At 38.3% G+C, this 17,877-nt stretch overlaps 1 protein-coding gene across 1 annotated transcript; it reads left to right on the top strand.

Annotated features, from left to right (window-relative positions):
• The first annotated feature begins 3,437 nt into the window (after nucleotides 1-3,437).
• LOC139941317 (uncharacterized) lies at nucleotides 3,438-15,409 on the top strand. The gene is made up of 6 exons (XM_071937746.1): nucleotides 3,438-3,569; nucleotides 7,920-8,365; nucleotides 8,825-8,930; nucleotides 9,593-10,162; nucleotides 11,216-11,502; nucleotides 12,161-15,409. Exons 1-6 carry the CDS (start codon nucleotides 3,539-3,541, stop codon nucleotides 12,455-12,457), a joined length of 1,737 nt encoding a protein of 578 aa, XP_071793847.1. The 5' UTR covers nucleotides 3,438-3,538; the 3' UTR covers nucleotides 12,458-15,409.
• The last annotated feature ends 2,468 nt before the right edge of the window (nucleotides 15,410-17,877 follow it).

Genomic DNA, 17,877 nt, shown 5'->3' with positions numbered 1-17,877 from the left:
AATCAACAACAATGAACTTCAATTTCTTAACATCTGGCCCTCATTTCATCAGCGCTTAAAGGAACATTAGAGTTGTTAAGAACAAAGCTCGTCCAAGATCATGGTGACGATAGTACAAAAAATTCCTTGAAATGTTTCTGCCTGAAATGTCATTATTTGATGAGAATAAATAAAACTAATAAAATTGGGTCCAGGTGACAAAATGTTCAGGGTAAAAGTTAATAAACTGTTGTACGCCTAAAAACAAGCCAAGCCTGAGCAGAACTTCCATCATGTATAATTTATTTTGGGAAGGGCTTGCAATAATTTTTTTTGATAAATGTTTGGTTTTGTTTTACCCTTTGAAGCGTACCTTTTATCCAATTCTAACCGTGTGTCATTAATTTCAAGAAAATCCATTAAAACAAAGTGTCTAAATTATAATGTTTGTCCTGCGTTTATTTCACTGAACAAATCCGTCACTGTTTTGTTTACCCACCACCCACAGCGGTGAATTTAGAGAGTTGTGACAGAGAGGGACAAATTCTCGTTGGTCACGTGGCCATTTTCTGTCTAAACGCATCACAACCCAGTTGGCGGACTATAGATCTTTATCACGCTGCCTCCATCTTGGTCGTGGACTATTTTGTTCTTCCAGCCTCGGTTTGGTAACATAGATATTAATGGGAGAAATTCAAGATGGCTGTATCATGATGAAGGTCTATTGTCTGGCACCCTGCATTTTGCCAGTGCGTTTATTTAGGCATAGAATGCTTTATAATTGCAAGTTATCGCAACTCTCTCTACGGAGCTGTACCCACTTTACAGAGGGCGCCCTCTACTGTCTGCCCACGGTATTCCATTTTCGGGATTCAAAGTATAGCGGCGAAGCGACTGGAATCGGAGACCACACGATGTAAGTCACGAGGGCCTTTTCTAAAGATTTGTTGTTGTGCCGCCCTCCCGATTCTAAACAAATCACGAGTGGTGGAGTCAAAATGCTTGAACCCGTTCTGCATTCTCAGTGGTCAACCTTTCTGGTCTTAATTTGCATAAAAATCACGTCACTTATTTATTTTTGGAATTCAACAACGTTTACACATAAACTATAAACTTACGGAATCAATTGAATGTGAGTGCCCATTGCGTTTATCTAACCGCTTGAAATGCAAGGTCACACTAGACAACCACTTTTGGTTTTGTTCATGCTCGCACACCCAACCGGACCAGGTTGTTGTGGTGTAGTTCGCGTGGGATTGCAGAAAATAAATACACACATTGTGCCAAGGAGTTGCCGTACTAGAAAAAAAAAACCGTTTTATTTACTATCCCTTGGAATGCACGTGACATTTTAAATTGGCTGTATGCAAATTATACAGGACTAATATGATCTGGGTGTAGCCAAGTGGGGCCAAAGCAAATAGTAAGTTGTAAAGCAAATGTTTCATACAAATCGAAATGATAAACCAAAATGTTTGCCTCATATTGACACGAAGTCAAATTCAGGTATATGCATCATCAAAGAAAGAAATCACATCAGCAGAACTAATTTATAGATATAGGCCTGTACCTTTCTCAACAAAACAAAAACATTAAAGATATGCTGAATGTTTTTGTTTAGTATTACACTTGTTGTTTTTAGTTTGGATGTGTTCATGATGACAGTCGCAGAATTTGTTCTGGTCGGGCAAACTTCAGAAAAAAAACACTTCAAAATCTTGGGATCGGGTTGGTTCAGCGGGTTCTCCCTGCCGTTCACCTCTGTAGATCCCGGTTCGAGTCCCAACTAAGACCTGGAGCCTTTCGTGTAAACTTAGTTCATTGCATTGCGTGGGTTTCCTCCAACATCTATAAAACTGATAACTTCTCGTTTTACAATCATTCCGTTATTTTACACTTGTTTTGTCAATCGATGTGCGAGTAAAGGCTCCACTTGTCATCATTCTCATTTTCAAGGCCTTTCACAAACAAGCTTCTGATTATCATCATGGGCATGCTGCATGTTGGTGCTGAACGGAGACACCTTAGATCAAATAGCTCATGTTCACCATACTTTGTTGTGCTGAGGAACGAGTCGCATCACTTTTGCTGATAGAGCCTTCTCGGTATATGGACCCAAACTCTTGAATAAACTTTTCCCAATCACATCAGGGACACAACATCCTTCAGCATGTTCCAGTCATTTCTTAAAGGCAGTGGACACTTTTTTGGTGATTACTCAAAAAATTTATTAGCATCAAATCTTAATTGGTAACGAGTAATGGTGAGAGGTTGATAGTAAAACACATTGTGAGAAACGGCTCCCTCTGAAGTGGAGTAGTTTTCGAGAAAGAAGTAATTTTCCACGAATTCGATTTCGAGACATCAGGATAAGATTTTGAGGTCTCGAAACCGAGCATCTGAAAGCACACAATTTCGTGTGCTCGCACCTTCGACGACCAATTGAGCTCAAAATAGTGTCCAGTGACTTTAAAGCCAACTTCTTTCAAGAGGCCTGCAATCAATGTCTTATTTATTTCCCCTGTGCCTCAGTGCCTTTGAGCAAACCTTTGATTTAGGCGCTTTATTATTAATTGATTATGATTGATTGATTGATGTGTCGTCAAAATACAACTATGACAACGCGTCAATTTGTGTCCGTACCAACTTTTCAAATTTGCAAATTTGAGTTATTGCAAATGGCGACTTGTCTTCAGATTCTGTACGGTACCACATAAACGGAACAAAATCCGGGAAAACCACAACATTAGCATATCAATGGTACATTTCCCGCTCAGATTGAGCCTATAGACCATGTTACAATTATTTACAGAGTGGTGACCTTGTAAATGCATATCCTGTATATGAGAAAATCAATTTTCTTAATTTTCACATAATGTTTAGTCAAAATTTATCACCGCCACAGCTGAACAGCTTTTGCGATGTCTTTCTTTCATCGTATCAAAAGATGAAGTAATCAAACAGTAGGCCTACGATCTCCATACAAAATAAGATTTCGTGCATTCTTTCATTGAGCTTTGTACGTGCATGCAGTATGGCCATTAGGCTATGTGGCTCTTTTGTAAATAAAGTTTTAATTTCGTGGCATAATTTGTGCTTTTTCTCCACATAAAGTCAACATTTACTAAAGCAATAGCTGCATAGCTTTTAACATGTCCCCTTTCTTCATATCAAAAGTTGAACACAAAAAGTGTGACCTCAGTGTACAACATCAGATTTGTTAAATTCTTTCATTAAGCTGTGTACAAAATGTGCGTGCATTAAGTCAATTTAGGCTATGTGTGGTTCTTTTGTAAACATAAATGATGTCATAGTTCACATCAGGTCTACTAAACAGCCAGAAACACCTGCAGGGGTCCAACTCTACAAATGGCTTTGATCTAGAACAGTATTGTCATGGTAATATGTTCAAGTTTTAGACGTAGGTCCCCAGATCTACATCTGATCATGCGCATTAGGCTACAGCGTCAGTAAGTACTTCCTCAAGTGTAGCAATAATTTTTCATCACAATTTGTGCAAGACTCTTGCTAAACGGAATTAAGAACAGAACCTTCATCAATGTTAACCATGGGGATGAGCTTGATAAAAGGTAAGTGATCCCCAAGAAGATAATTAGAGTTATAGCAGAAACTTTACAATGCCTTAAAGACACTGGACACTATTGGTAATTGTCAAAGACCATTTTTCTCACTTGCGGTATCTCAACATATGCATAAAATTTGAGCTCAATCGGTCGTCGAAGTTGCGAGATAATAATGAAAGAAAAAACACCCTTGTCACAAAAAATTATTGTGTGCTTTCAGATGTTTGATTTCGAGCCCTCAAATTCTTAACTTGATCCCCAAGAAGATAATTAGAGTTATAGCAGAAACTTTAAAATGCCTTAAAGACACTGGACACTATTGGTAATTGTCAAAGACCATTTTTCTCACATGCGGTATCTCAACATATGCATAAAATAACAAACCTGTGAAAATTTGAGCTCGATTGGTCGTCGGAGTTGCGAGATAATAATGAAAGGAAAAAACACCCTTGTCACACGAAGTTGTGTGCTTTCAGATGCTTGATTTCGAGACCTCAAATTCTAAACTTGAGGTCTCGGAATCAAATTATTGCGCAACATGCTTCTTTTTTACATAGTTAATCTCAGAGCTCTTCAAACTCGCCGAGATTGAACCAGTCGCTTCAGGCACACCCTAATTCTAAGTAAAGATAGAATCTGCAGAGAATTCTGAAAAGTTTAAAAATTGTTTTCATCAAACTCGCTGAATAAAATAAACCAGCAGCTACATCACACCTATATGTTTCTTAAGTTCCCTCCGACACACCTTTATTTTTTTTATATATACGTTTCTTAGTAGGCCAACAGAGTTAATCTCAGAGCATTCTGAGAAGTTTAAAAATTGCTTTCATCAAACTCGCTGAATAAAATAAATCAGTAGCTTCAGCACACCTATATGTTTCTCAAGTTCCTTCAGACACACCTTATATGTTTCTTAGTAGGCCAACAGAGATGATCTCAGAGCATTCTGAGAAGTTTAAAAATTGTTTTTATCAAACTCGCTGAATAAATTAAACCAGCAGCTACAGCACACCTATATGTTTCTTAAGTTCCCTCAGACACACCTTATACGTTAATCTCAGAGCATTCTGAGAAGTTTAACAAATGTTGTCTTCAAACTCGCTGAAAATATAAGTAGCTTCAGTACATACACCCATACATATTTCGAAGTTAATCTCAGAGCAATCTTAGAAGTTTGAAATTGTCTTCAAACTCGCTGAAATTGAACCAGTAGCTTCAGCACACCCATGTTTTCTTAGTTCAGAGTTACTCTGAGCAGAGCAATTTGAGAAGTGACAAAAATGTTTGTCTTCAAATTCGCTTTGAACCAGTACCTTCAGCCCAGATATGTTTTTTAGAACAGAGTTAGTGTCAGAGCAAATCAGAGAAGTTTGACTTTTTTTGTCTTTTAACTCACTAAAATTGAACAAGTAGCTTCAGCACAACTACATGTATATGTTTCTTAGTACTATAGTTAATCTCAGAGCATTCTGAGAGGTTTAAAATTGTCAAACTCGCTGAAATTTTACCAATAGCTTCCGAACTCGTTTTAAATTGAACCAGTAGCTTCAGCACAACTATTGTTTTCTTAAGCACAGATTTAATCTCAGAGCTTTCTGAAACGTTTGATAAATCATTGTCTTCAAATTTGTTTTAAATTGAACCAGTAGCTTCAGCACAACTATTGTTTTCTTAAGCACAGAGTTAATCTCAGAGCTTTCTGAAACGTTTGATAAATCATTGTCTTCAAATTCGTTTTAAATTGAACCAGTAGCTTCAGCACAACTATGTTTCTTAGTAAAGAGTTAATCTCAACAGAGCCATTTGAGAAGTGATTTGTTTTTCTTTCAAACTCGCTGAAATTGAATCAGTAGCTTCAGCACGATATATTTCTTATTAGAGTTTATCTAAAAGTATTCTGAGAAGTTAGAATTTTTCCCCCATTAATTTCACTGAAAATTGCACTTATAGATTCAGCACACCAATGTTTTTTAGTACAGAGTTAAGCTCTGAGCTTTCTGAAAAGTTTGAAAAATAATTGTCTTCAAACTCGCTTCAGCAAACCCATGTTTCTTAGTACAACGTAATCTCAGCGGAGCAATTTGAGAAAATAAAATAAAATATGTGTCTCTTAGCACAGAGTTAATGTCAGAATTAACGTTCTCAGAAGTTTAACAAAACTATTGTCTTCAAACTCACTGAAGTTGAACCAGTAGTTTCAGCACAACTATAGGTTTCTTAGAAACGAGTTAATCTCAGACCAATTTCAGAAGTTTAAAACAAAATTGCCTTCAAACTCGCTGAAATTGAACCAGTAGTTTCAGCACACCGATGTTTCTTAGAACAGAGTTAATCTCAGCAGAGCAATTATTTTGAGAAGTGAAAAAAATGTTTGTCTTCAAACTCGCTGTAATTGAACCAGTAGCTTCAGCACAACTATGTTTCTTAGTACAAAGTTAATCTCAGCAGAGCAATTTGAGAAGTGAAAAAAATGTTTGTCTTCAAACTCGCTGAAGTTGAACCAGTAGCTTCAACACACCCGTGTAACAGAGTAAATCTCGGAGCATTCCGGGAAATTTCTTTTAGAAACAATCTCAGTCAGAACATTCTAGAAAGAAACTTTCCAATCGAAAATAACTTCCTGCATTCTCCCTTAAAGGCACAGGACATGTTTGGTAATATTACTCACAATAATTGTTACATTACAAACTTACTTTGTAACGAGCAATGGGGAGCTGTTGATGTTATAAAACATTGTGAGAAACGACTCCCTTTTAAGTTAAACGTATAGTTTTTTTTTATAGATAACTTCTCACTCAAATTTATAAAATACTTTAGCCCTGAAGCACTTTTTAGGCATCTAAAAGCAGACGTTTGTGCCACAATGTTATTTTTTTAAATTATTCTCTTTCAACTTCGATGAACAATGTCAAAATTATAACATATTTATTACTTTAATAACAGGGAGGTTTAGCTGCGAGTTACGCGAGCACAAATTAATGTGAACGTGAAAGTTAAGTAATAATTGTGCTGTAAACATCTCACGTCTTAAGTATACGTGAAAGTATTTTTCACGTCAGGTAGGTACGTGCAGACGTCATACGTAGAATGAAATAAGCCCAATGCGGTGACGTCATCTATAAATAAAATATTTTACTGAAGTACACGGTCACGTTTTTGCTGGCGTAACGTGCAGCTAAACCTCACTTTTGTTGGGGGTAAACCACCTGTGTGAGCATAATTGTATTTGACAAATACCAAAAGTGTACAATGCCTTTAATGCCGCACCTATTCACAGGCACCTCCAGTTCGTGTTTCCTTTTTTCATACCTGCAAATATCGTCAACACAAGTTTAACCAATCAGTCACAAGTGTTTGCTGTCAGTCTTTCTCAAATTATGAGCCAAAGGCACACCCAGAAATCTGAATTAACTAAATCAACCATGCAGGAACGATATTTGGCCTTGATGGGGGAAAACAAGGAATGTTATTTAGTACGAGTCAGGGCTGACAAAACAAGCCCTGTTTGATACAATATTACTTTTCAGGAAATAACACATTGTTGCCAATATTTCTAAGGAAACACTTTCTACAGGGTATTTTCATAGTAAAATGTGCCACCAGTTTGTCCGACCTAGATCCTCCTATAAAAAAATTAAGCGTGAAACCAGACTTTCTGCTTCTTTATACACTGAAATCTTGAATTGCTGATATATGTAGAACAATGACCAACCACAACAGCTTTCTTCCGGCCACATATATAGGCAACTGCATCTCTTTGGAACTCATTGTTTTGTGCATGTTTCCCTGCATCCTACAATCTAGACTGTTTTAAGAGGAATATCAGTCATACCTTCAGCTCCCCTGAGCTATTTCCACATTAATTTTTTTTCTTGGAGCCCCATACCAGGAGTGCATGGCAAAAAAAAAAAGGGGGGGGGGTGGAACCCTTGCGTGTTAAAGACCCTGAACACTATTGGTGATTGTCAACGACCAGACTTCGCACTTGGTGAATCTCAACATATGCAAAACATAACCAATCTGTGAAAATTTGAACTCTATTGGTCTTTGAAGTTGCGAGATAACAGTGGCAGAAAAAAAACACCCTTGTCACACGAAGATGTGTGCTTTCAGATGCTCGATTTCGAGACCTCAAAATCTAAATTCTGAGGTATCGAAAATTAGCTATTTCTCGAAAACTACGTTACTTCAGAGGGATCCGTTTCTCACTATGTTTTATACTATCAACAGCTCCCGATTACTCGTTACCAAGTAAGGTTTTTACTTATTAAATATTTTGAGTAATTACCAATAGTGCCCAGTGTATTTAATGGGTGAACACCGAGTAACCGTCTTCCCAATACTTTTTGTTTGCAGTTGCCCTGTTGGCCTCTCTGATAGTCGCTTCCTGCTTCAAGCAATCTCTGGCTGGTACAGACAGCACCATCAAACCGGGAACCGATGGTCGAGCTGTGGTGGATGCTACCATAAGCAAGATAGCCCAAGTAGAACGTAACAGCCAACTCCAACCGGACGACAGGCTTCTCTTGCGAATAGCATGGGTAGAAACGAAGTTCGGCACGGCACTGAATACCTACTCCGACCCCAACTACCACGGCGGGATATGGCGTGTTGATCGCGATACGTTTGATGTGACTCTGAGGATGTTCAACACAAATGAGTACAGTGACATCTTTCAAGCGATAACAACAAAACTGGGAATCAACTGGATCCAGGTTACCTGGGAAGACTGCCGGAAACCTTTGTATTCTGGTCTTGCTGCCCGTCTATTTCTCCACAACGCCAACCCCGTCATTCCACCGGCAAGTTCAATTGCTTTCATGTTATGTTTGTATTTATTAATTTATCTGTAATGGTTAAAAAAAACACTTAGAACTAGCTTTAGGTTTTTAATCACTCCAAAAGAGTCGTAGGACTAGTTATAAGTTACATCTAGCCTTTCTTTGTTACATCTAGCCTTGATCACTAAACAGGGGTGAGAGTCATTACTAACAAAACAAGTCTGAAACAAATTCAAAGGTATGTTAACATTTTGTCATTTCTACCATTTGGTAACCCCTTGGGTTATAGATTCCAAGGAGCTTTAAGAAATATAGCCAAAGTACTAGAGAAGTAGACCAATGAGCAGGATTTCTTTATTGTGGAAAACAATACTGTCTGATTTCCTTCAACAGGCCGACATAAAAAAATTGATTTCAGAAAAAATGAACATTCTCATCCCTGACTAAAACATGTCATGTTTTCTAACTTGATTATCACAGGGCTGGTCTGTTCAGGGACAAGCAAATTATTGGCGAGACCATTACCCACATGTTCCTCCTACTGGCAACGCGATGTATTTTTCTCAAGAAGTCTCAAAAATAGCAGGTAGGTTTTGTTGGACACTTTTGGTAATTACTCAAAGAAAATCAAATGTTTTAGGGGAAACACAATAGAGGGTTGTATAATCCGTACACATGGCGAACTGAGACAAAAGTTCATCGGCCAAATCATGAATATCAACAAGAAAGAAAGGATTAGAAAAGAAAATTATTGAAACTATTAGTTATAGGGGAAACACAATAGAAGGTTGTATCATCAACATACATGACAAACTGAGCCAAAGTTCATTGGGCAAACCATTAATGTCAACAAGAAAGAAAGTCAGACCAAGTATAGGGCCCTGTGGAACATTGTTGAAACTATTTGTAAGGGAAACAAAGAAGAGGATTGTTTTATTTAAATACATGGCAAGCTGAAACAAAAGTTCATCGGGCAAATCATTAATGTTACCAGAAACAGTGTGGGACCAAGTACTGAGCCATGTGGAACATTGTTATAACTTTGTGTGTATGTTTATCTGATGATGTGTTGGAGTTTTAAAACAAAACGTCGAACAAGCTTGTTGAGAGCGTCAATTTCTTCCCTTGTAAATAAAGGTAAATTTACACGAATCTGGTTATTTTTGTTTTACATATTTATTGCAATTAGTATGACATTCAAAATAAGAGCTGGTACTTTAAATGTTGGTCTTACTCTTTTTTTACCAGGATGTTCAAGCAATGGCATTGATTTAGTCTTCGTACTTGACGGTTCTGGGAGTGTTGGTGACAGAGATTTTGAGACGTCCAAGTTATTTGTCAATGACGTTGTAGATTTTTTTGAGATTGGTAGTAACGGCACTCGAGTAGGTGTCATCCAATATGCCAGCTCTGTCAACATCGAATTTCACCTGAACCAGTACACGGATAAAAGTTCACTCCAACAGGCGATTGCCAATATAAGTTACATGAATGGAGGTACTCATACGGAGGATGCTTTGAATGTCATGGTAGATGAAAGTTTCAAGTATGGGAATGGGTCCAGGCTTATTGGTATCCCACGCGTGGCAGTCGTTATAACAGATGGTCACTCACGACTAGGCGACCAAGTCCATGTGCCAGCAGACAGAGCTCGAGAAGTGGGCATTAAAATCTTTGCCATCGGTGTGACGACGAACATAAATGAGGCCGAGCTCAACGCCATTGCAAACAAGCCGAACGATACCTATGTGTTCGAAGTCAGCAATTTTGACGCCATCTCCAGCATCGGTGCTACACTCCAGGACAATGCATGTGAACGTAAGTAGTTATTTCAACCTTTGTTTAGCAGTCATGTTATTCTGTGAAAAAATTGTGCAACTTTGAAATACAATCTTCTTTACAATATTGTTTTTAAAACTCGTTCTTTATAAATCATGTTTTAAATGAGCTTTACATTGGTGCCCTTTTCATTGGGTCAATCAATCCATTACACTTTCTCAGCTCCCTTGGATGGATTTCACATAATATTACGTTCTGAGGACTAGCCTCAGGTTTTTAAACAGCTACCTGAACGGAAAGTTTTAAAGAAAATGGTGTTTGACTTGTTCATAAAGCACTTGTTCACCATTTTAATGTAATTTTGATATGTGTACACTTCTGAACTTTTCGTGCTTATCGACTAAAAAATCAGGCCTCCATCGTAAAGGTTTTGAAAAACTGAAAGGACAATGCTTTGACGTCATTTGTGGGAGTCTTTGTTAAACCTCTACGCTGGCTTTTAATACAAATTGGAGCTCCGAATTATGACGTTTTGAGAGTGATTGCATAACGGAGCTTTTCCGCAAATCTCTCAGAAAAGCGCTGGATAAGGGTATTCGAAATTGTTGTTTATTTTACATAATTCAAATCTGTTTATAATCATATGACTCGATATCCTTGTTCATTGAAAACATAATTAAATTAAATTCAGCAAAGTTCACGACTTGAAATTTTCGTCTAAGCAGGTCTTTAGTATGTTTCATAGAACTGGTCCTAAGTTAGTAGTCCTAAGTTAGAAGGACTAGTACTAACTCATTGTGAAATCTACCGCAGGGAGTATATACATCCCCGGGCTGGCGGGGCGCTCAATCACAATATCAAACTTAGCCCTGGGATGTACCAATTTATACCCTTTGGTAAAGGAAGCTGCGATAGTAAGCATCTTACTCAGTGACACAAGTGTCATGACAGGGATTCAATCCCACACCTTTATGCCTAAAAACAACCACAACTTGAAATCGATGCTCTAAACAGCTCAGCCATGGCACCAAAATTATTATCTTTTTTTTAAGTTGTCACCTTCAAATGCTCGGAATTTGTTTGGGTTGACAGAAGTTGCTGTGCTGCCTGATAATATCACTGAGTTCAACAGTACGATCGGACAGGATCAAACACAAAACCTCGCATATGAGATAGGCCCAGAGGGTACGACCATGATCTTCCAATCGACCTATGGTGCCATAGTTGTCTATGGATCGACAACCGCTGAGAACCCCAACTCGGCCTATAATGATTTCAATCTGACAGCTACTGAAGGACAGGGCTCCATGGATATCTTCATTGACCCCGAGATCTTTAATACGAGCAGTGGTTATGGCGACCGCCGTAGACGACGTCAGGTATGACACTCGACTTTTCAACTGGACCGTGTTTAAGTGCCCAATCTTATAGAGCTGCATACATGGTAACACTCTTAAAAGCAGTGGCCACTATTGGTCATTAAAATAGTTATTGGCATAAAAACTTACTTGGTAAGGAGCAATGGGGAGAGGTTGATAGTATAAAACATTGTGAGAAACGGCTTCCTCTGAAGCGACGTAGTTTTGGAGAAAGAAGTAATTTTTCACGAATTTGATTTCGAGACCTCAAGTTTAGAACTTCGAAATCAAGCATCTGAAAGCACACAACTTCGTGTGACAAGGGTGTGTTTTTCTTTCATAGTTATCTCGCAACTCCGACGACCGATCGCGCTCAAATTTTCACAGGTTTGTTATTTTATTCATATGTTGAGATACACCAAGTGAGAAGACTGGTCTTTGACAATTACCAATAGTGTCCATTGGCTTTAAAGGGTTTGTGTGGTTTTTGTACGACACAAAAAACAATGTCCACAGATTTACCTACATTTTCAACCTGGTTACCAAACCGAGTATTGTTCGTATAATGTTATTTGCACAAGTTTATGCTTCGGCTGGGGTCGTAAAAGTACGCTTCATGCATTTGAAGCCTCTGTGAATTATGGTAGAAACCAAATGTTTTTGTTTTGCCCCTTTTCAGGCGCCCAATCAGAATGAACCAATCGGCATACTGTATATCAGCATCGAGGGGAAGCAGGCAAACAATGTCTTCACATTGGCCACAGCCAAGGGTGACGTCACCAAACCGGAAGCTACTGAACTGGAAACCACCGAACCGAAAACCACCAAACCGGAAACTACCGAACCGGAATTAGGCACCCAAGTTGACACCACCAAACCTGGCAATGGTGTTGGAATGGTCGTTACGACAGTGCCATACATTGCTATGATTATGTTGAATGGAGTAATTATCGCGCGTTTGGCATTTACACTTTAAATCCCATTCAATGTCCCTCTATGAATAAAGTTTTAGCATTTTGGAGATGTGGTGATAACTTTGGAGTACACTACACGTGGGTGGACAAATTAACCCAAACCAACTAGTGTTATGTGTCCTGGGGTCGATTTCACAAAGAGTTAGGACCAGTCCTAACTTAGGACTAGTCCTAGGAGATATAAAAAATGTATGGCTAGTCCTAACTCGAGACAAGAATAGTCTTGACTCTTTGTGAAATCCTACCCGGTATATCTCAAAATGGCTTAAAAAGTATTGCGCAACTTTAGCACATGACGTCATCCAAGTAGGACGCCCTCAAGCAAAGAGGGTTAGTGCTTGTATAGTAATATAGGGTGCGTTCGTTTAGCTTCCCTGGGTCGACCCCGGTGTGTGGCGGGTTTTTTTTCTTCGAGGACGAATGTGGGTAATATCCGCACACGTTCGTCCTGATAAAAAAAAACGCCTACCACCGGGGTCGACCCAAGCTAAACGATTAACGAACGCACCCATATACAGACTCCGCGCTACAGCTTTGATGTACATTGATATAGGCAGTTAGTCGGTGTCGTTGTTGTTGTTCGCTTTGTTTGTTCTTCCTTTCATCATTTCGTCGCGATGGCGGTCAATGTAATAGGTCTATACAGGTTTTAGAGCGCGCAGAGTTTTGAAGTTACACTCAAGTACCCCCATGGGGGCCCTCCAGGCATATTTAGTGACAACAAAAAGAAACGACAAAATGGACCCTTTTCATGAAATATGAAAATTGCACAAAGCGCGTGCGCACTTACATTTTGTTTGGCAAAAATGAGGGAACATCGCGCTGCTTTGTACGTAGATAATGGGTGCTTGACAGATACGTGTTTGTGCGTCTGCTTAGTGCTCAGCACACACTTGATGTTTCGTGAAAAGGGTCCATTGGGAATGGCATCTGTTTTCTTTTGAACTAAATTTGTAATTTTTGCTTAATTTTCCGCACATATTGTTCTGTTTTGTTGATTTGTTTGTTGTTGTTGCTGTTTTTGTTTGTTGGGGGGGGGGGGGGGGGCTGGATTTACTTTGTTTTTTGTAAGGTTTGGTAATAAAAACGTACTCACAGTAAGGGCTGTTTTAAGCTTAAGAAAAATTGTATGTTCAGTAATAATTTAACGATTATTTTAGAGAGGTGGAGGTAAAACAGTGTGGTATTAACACTGAGTTCTTTGTTTCATCGCTACATATACGAAGTGTGGAACCCGGGACCAAAGAAGTCCACATAATGTAGGGACTTCAAACACTATGTGTACTTAAACACGTCCACACATGCACACAGTTGTATTTGACCATTACGTTTGATGACACCTTTTGTACTTTCTGTTGTTTCTGTATTGAGGCAATCCCTTTGTACACACATGACTAGTGAGGACCATGAAAACAAAGAACTGACTAGTGAGGACCATGTCCTCGGAGGGTAGGCCATACAAAAAAAGACACTGTGTGGACGTGTGTAAGTTCACCTTATTCAATACCCTACACTGTGTGGGCTTCTTTTGTTCTCTCTCTGTATAAAACTAATAGGTGAAGGTCTTGAATTTAGTGGTGTTTTAGAATATATTTTTATATTAAAGGCACTGTGCACTAATAATGGTAATTACTTCATACAAATTTTAGCATAAAAACTTACTTGGGCAACAAGCAATGGAGAGCTGCTGATAGTTAAAACATTGTGAGAAACGGCTCCCTCTGAAGTAAAACCTTAGGTTTGAGAAAGAAGTAATTTCTCAATGAAATATTTGAATTGGTTTCGAGAAAGCACATTTCGAGAAAAGTGCATCTGAAAGCAACTAACTTGTGCGACAAGGGTGTTTTTTCTTCCATTATTCTCTTGCAACTTCAACAACCAATTGCGTTCAAATTTTCACAGGTTTGTTATTTTATGCATATGTTGAGATACAGCAAGTGAGAAATAAGATAGGTCTTTGGAAACTACCAACGGTGTCCAGTGCCTAAAGTTAACCATAGAGAATTTAAACTAAAAGCCTTAATGCTGCTTTAGCCAACAGCCATTTTAAATATACCAATATAATTCTACACAGACAGTTAGAGCTTAAAGGTAGGGTCGTCGAATTAGTTATGCTCAACTTAATAATGATTTATAGGCCAATATAAAGAAAGACACAAGTCACACTAGTAACTTCAGCTGAACGGTGTCTATGATTTGTTGAAAAACATCAACAACTATATCATTTTTTTTTTCTTTACAAGAACATCGAATCGATTAAATGTCAAAAAAGTAAATCAAAACATTTTGAAGGGAATTCTTTCTCAAAATAGTTTACAATAGTGCAGTGCTTCTCACCAAGAATGTTGTTATGATCGTTAATGTGTTAAGTATTTACCAATTATATTACCCGACCTTTTAATAAGTACATGTGCATCATGTTCAATTATTCGTTGGTCGTTTAATAATAGTAAATTTAAAAGAATACACAAACCATTTTTTGTAGTTTTTGTAAAAGAAAACAATAATTGCAAGGCCAATTTTATAGAGCTACATAATAAGGCAGCCAATAGTGCTCAAAAATTCTGGTAAGCAAATAACAAGCAAGAAACCGGTCACACTGGAAATTTTTGACCCGAGTTTGGCTGGTAAGCTATTTCAAGTAAGCACTTAACAGTGTGTGCTTTGCCATAGAATCTACTTGAAAGTCCCATTGTTGGCCGACTTGACACGAAATATTACCAAGAACAATGGTAAGTCTGCTGACACCTAGCGTCACAGAATTTCACGCAAACTTGATTGTTACATTGTACAAACATTTTATGCATGTTTTTTGTGTGTGCATAGTTCAAAAGTTTGTTTATGGTTTTTCTTTTTGACAAGCATCCTGTCGAAATTCGTGCAGAGATAAAATAACTAACAATGTTATAAAATCTTGAATTTTGAATTGAATATTTTTAGTTACATGTATAGGGGCCTACGTATAGCGGCGAAGCGACTGGAATCGGAGACCACACGATGTAAGTCACGAGGGCCTTTTCTAAAGATTTGTTGTTGTGCCGCCCTCCCGATTCCAAACAAATCACGAGTGGTGGAGTCAAAATGCTTGAACCTGTTCTGCATTCTCAGTGGTCAACCTTTCTGGTCTTAATTTGCATAAAAATCACGTCACTTATTTATTTTTGGAATTCAACAACGTTTACACATAAACTATAAACTTACGGAATCAATTGAATGTGAGTGCCCATGCCGTTTATCTAACCGCTTGAAATGCAAGGTCACACTACACAACCACTTTTGGTTTTGTTCATGCTCGCACACCCAACCCGACCAGGTTGTTGTGGTGTATAGTTCGCGTGGGATTGCAGAAAATAAATACACACATTGTGCCAAGGAGTTGCCGTACTAGAAAAAAAACCCGTTTTATTTACTATCCCTTGGAATGCACGTGACATTTTAAATTGGCTGTATGCAAATTATACAGGACTAATATGATCTGGGTGTAGCCAAGTGGGGCCAAAGCAAATAGTAAGTTGTAAAGCAAATGTTTCAAACAAATCGAAATGATCAACCAAAATGTTTGCCTCATATTGACACGAAGTAAAGGCTCCACTTGTCATCATTCTCATTTTCAAGGCGAAGAAGTTGAGGAGGAGGAGGAGGAGGAGGGATTATGTGAGGACGATAGTGACGAATCAACGGAAGATGACGATTTTGAAGATGAAGAGGAGTCGGAGAAGGAAGATGACGATAGTGATTTATCAACAGACGATAGTGCTTATGAAAATGAAGAGGAGGACAGCGGGAGACGTCCAACGAAAATACTAAATTTTTCGATAAAGAATGCTAAACTTGTTATGTTTAAATGATGAAAGTTTTTTTTTTCAATCCTACACGCCCAAGATTGTATTGTTTGAATAATAATACAGAACAGTAGTATCAACGGAAGTTAAAGCATAATATTCTATCAACTGTAAATACTATGAGGGCTTGAATAAGTGAACTCGTCACACATAAAAAAACAAAAACACGATGAGTAAAAACATATTAATTAACTAAATAAATTAGTTGGTCGGTCCGACAATTGAGGGCAAGTTCGAACACGATGAAAACGTAGCAGAACGACAACAGAACTACTGGACTCGTACACTCTTGGTCGAGGGGTGTTATTTACGCTAGTTCTTTGGGTCGAAAAACGTGAAATTTATACTTGATCGTAAAAAAAAAAAAAAATAATAATAATAATAATATATCAAAGTTCAACAACGTATCGTCTTACTGTGATGTCTTACACTTTGACCTCCCCGCTTGCTGTCTGTGCTGGTAAAAAGAAGAAGAAAAAAAAAGGGGGGGGGGGTCTTCGACACACCCCCATCAAGCATCCTACATACAACGACCCACCCGAGCCATGATCCACACAACTTGTGGATCTACATCATCCAAGTTAAACAATCAAAAAGAAGTATAAAAACACTATAGCTCAAATATTTATGAAATTATTCCATTATGCACCATAAGCATATACACCCCTTGCAGCATTATCGACCAATCCACTATTTACCGATACGTTCGGGGAAACTCCCACCTTCTTAGAAGACCCACAATGACCCACATGACTGTGGGTCATGACCCGCCTTCAGAAAACGGGGTCATTTACGCATTATATACTACTTTGATAGTATAAAACATTGTGAGAAACGGCTCCCTCTGAAGTGGAGTAGTTTTTGAGAAAGAAGTAATTTTCCACGAATTCGATTTCGAGACATCAGGATAAGATTTTTAGGTCTCAAAATCAAGCATCTGAAAGCACACAAGGTCGTGTGATAAGGGTGTTTTTTCTTGCATTACTATCTCGCAACTTCGACGACCAATTGAGCTCAAATTTTCACAGGTTTGTTATTTTTAGCATATGTTGAGATACACCAAGTGAGGCTGGTCTTTGACAATTACTAATAGTGTCCAGTGACTTTATAGCCAACTTCTTTCAAGAGGCCTGCAATCAATGTCTTATTTATTTCCCCTGTGCCTCAGCGCCTTTGAGCAAACCTTTGATTTAGGCGCTTTATTATTAATTGATTATGATATAGAAAGGTTTGCGGTAACACCATGTAATGACTATCTCTGAGTTGGGGTGGTTCGATCAGTATGCTCTGATCGTCTTTATTGATTACGATTGATTGATTGATGTGTCGTCAAAATATAACTATGACAACACGTCAATTTGTGTCCGTACCAACTTTTCAAAAATAACTCAAATTTGCAAAACGCAACCTGTCTTCAGATTCTGTTCGGTGCAACATAAACGGAACCAAATCCGGGAAAACCACAACATTAGCATATCAATGGTACATTTCCCGCTCAAATTGAGCCTATAGACCATGTTGCAATTGTTTACAGAGTTGTGACCTTGTAAACGCATATCCAGACGGGCTATATATAGGAG

This window comes from Asterias amurensis, chromosome 9 (assembly GCF_032118995.1).
Source record: "Asterias amurensis chromosome 9, ASM3211899v1".
In the NCBI taxonomy this organism is placed as follows: Eukaryota; Metazoa; Echinodermata; class Asteroidea; order Forcipulatida; family Asteriidae; genus Asterias; species Asterias amurensis.
This window is presented reverse-complemented; position numbering and strand designations above follow the sequence as displayed.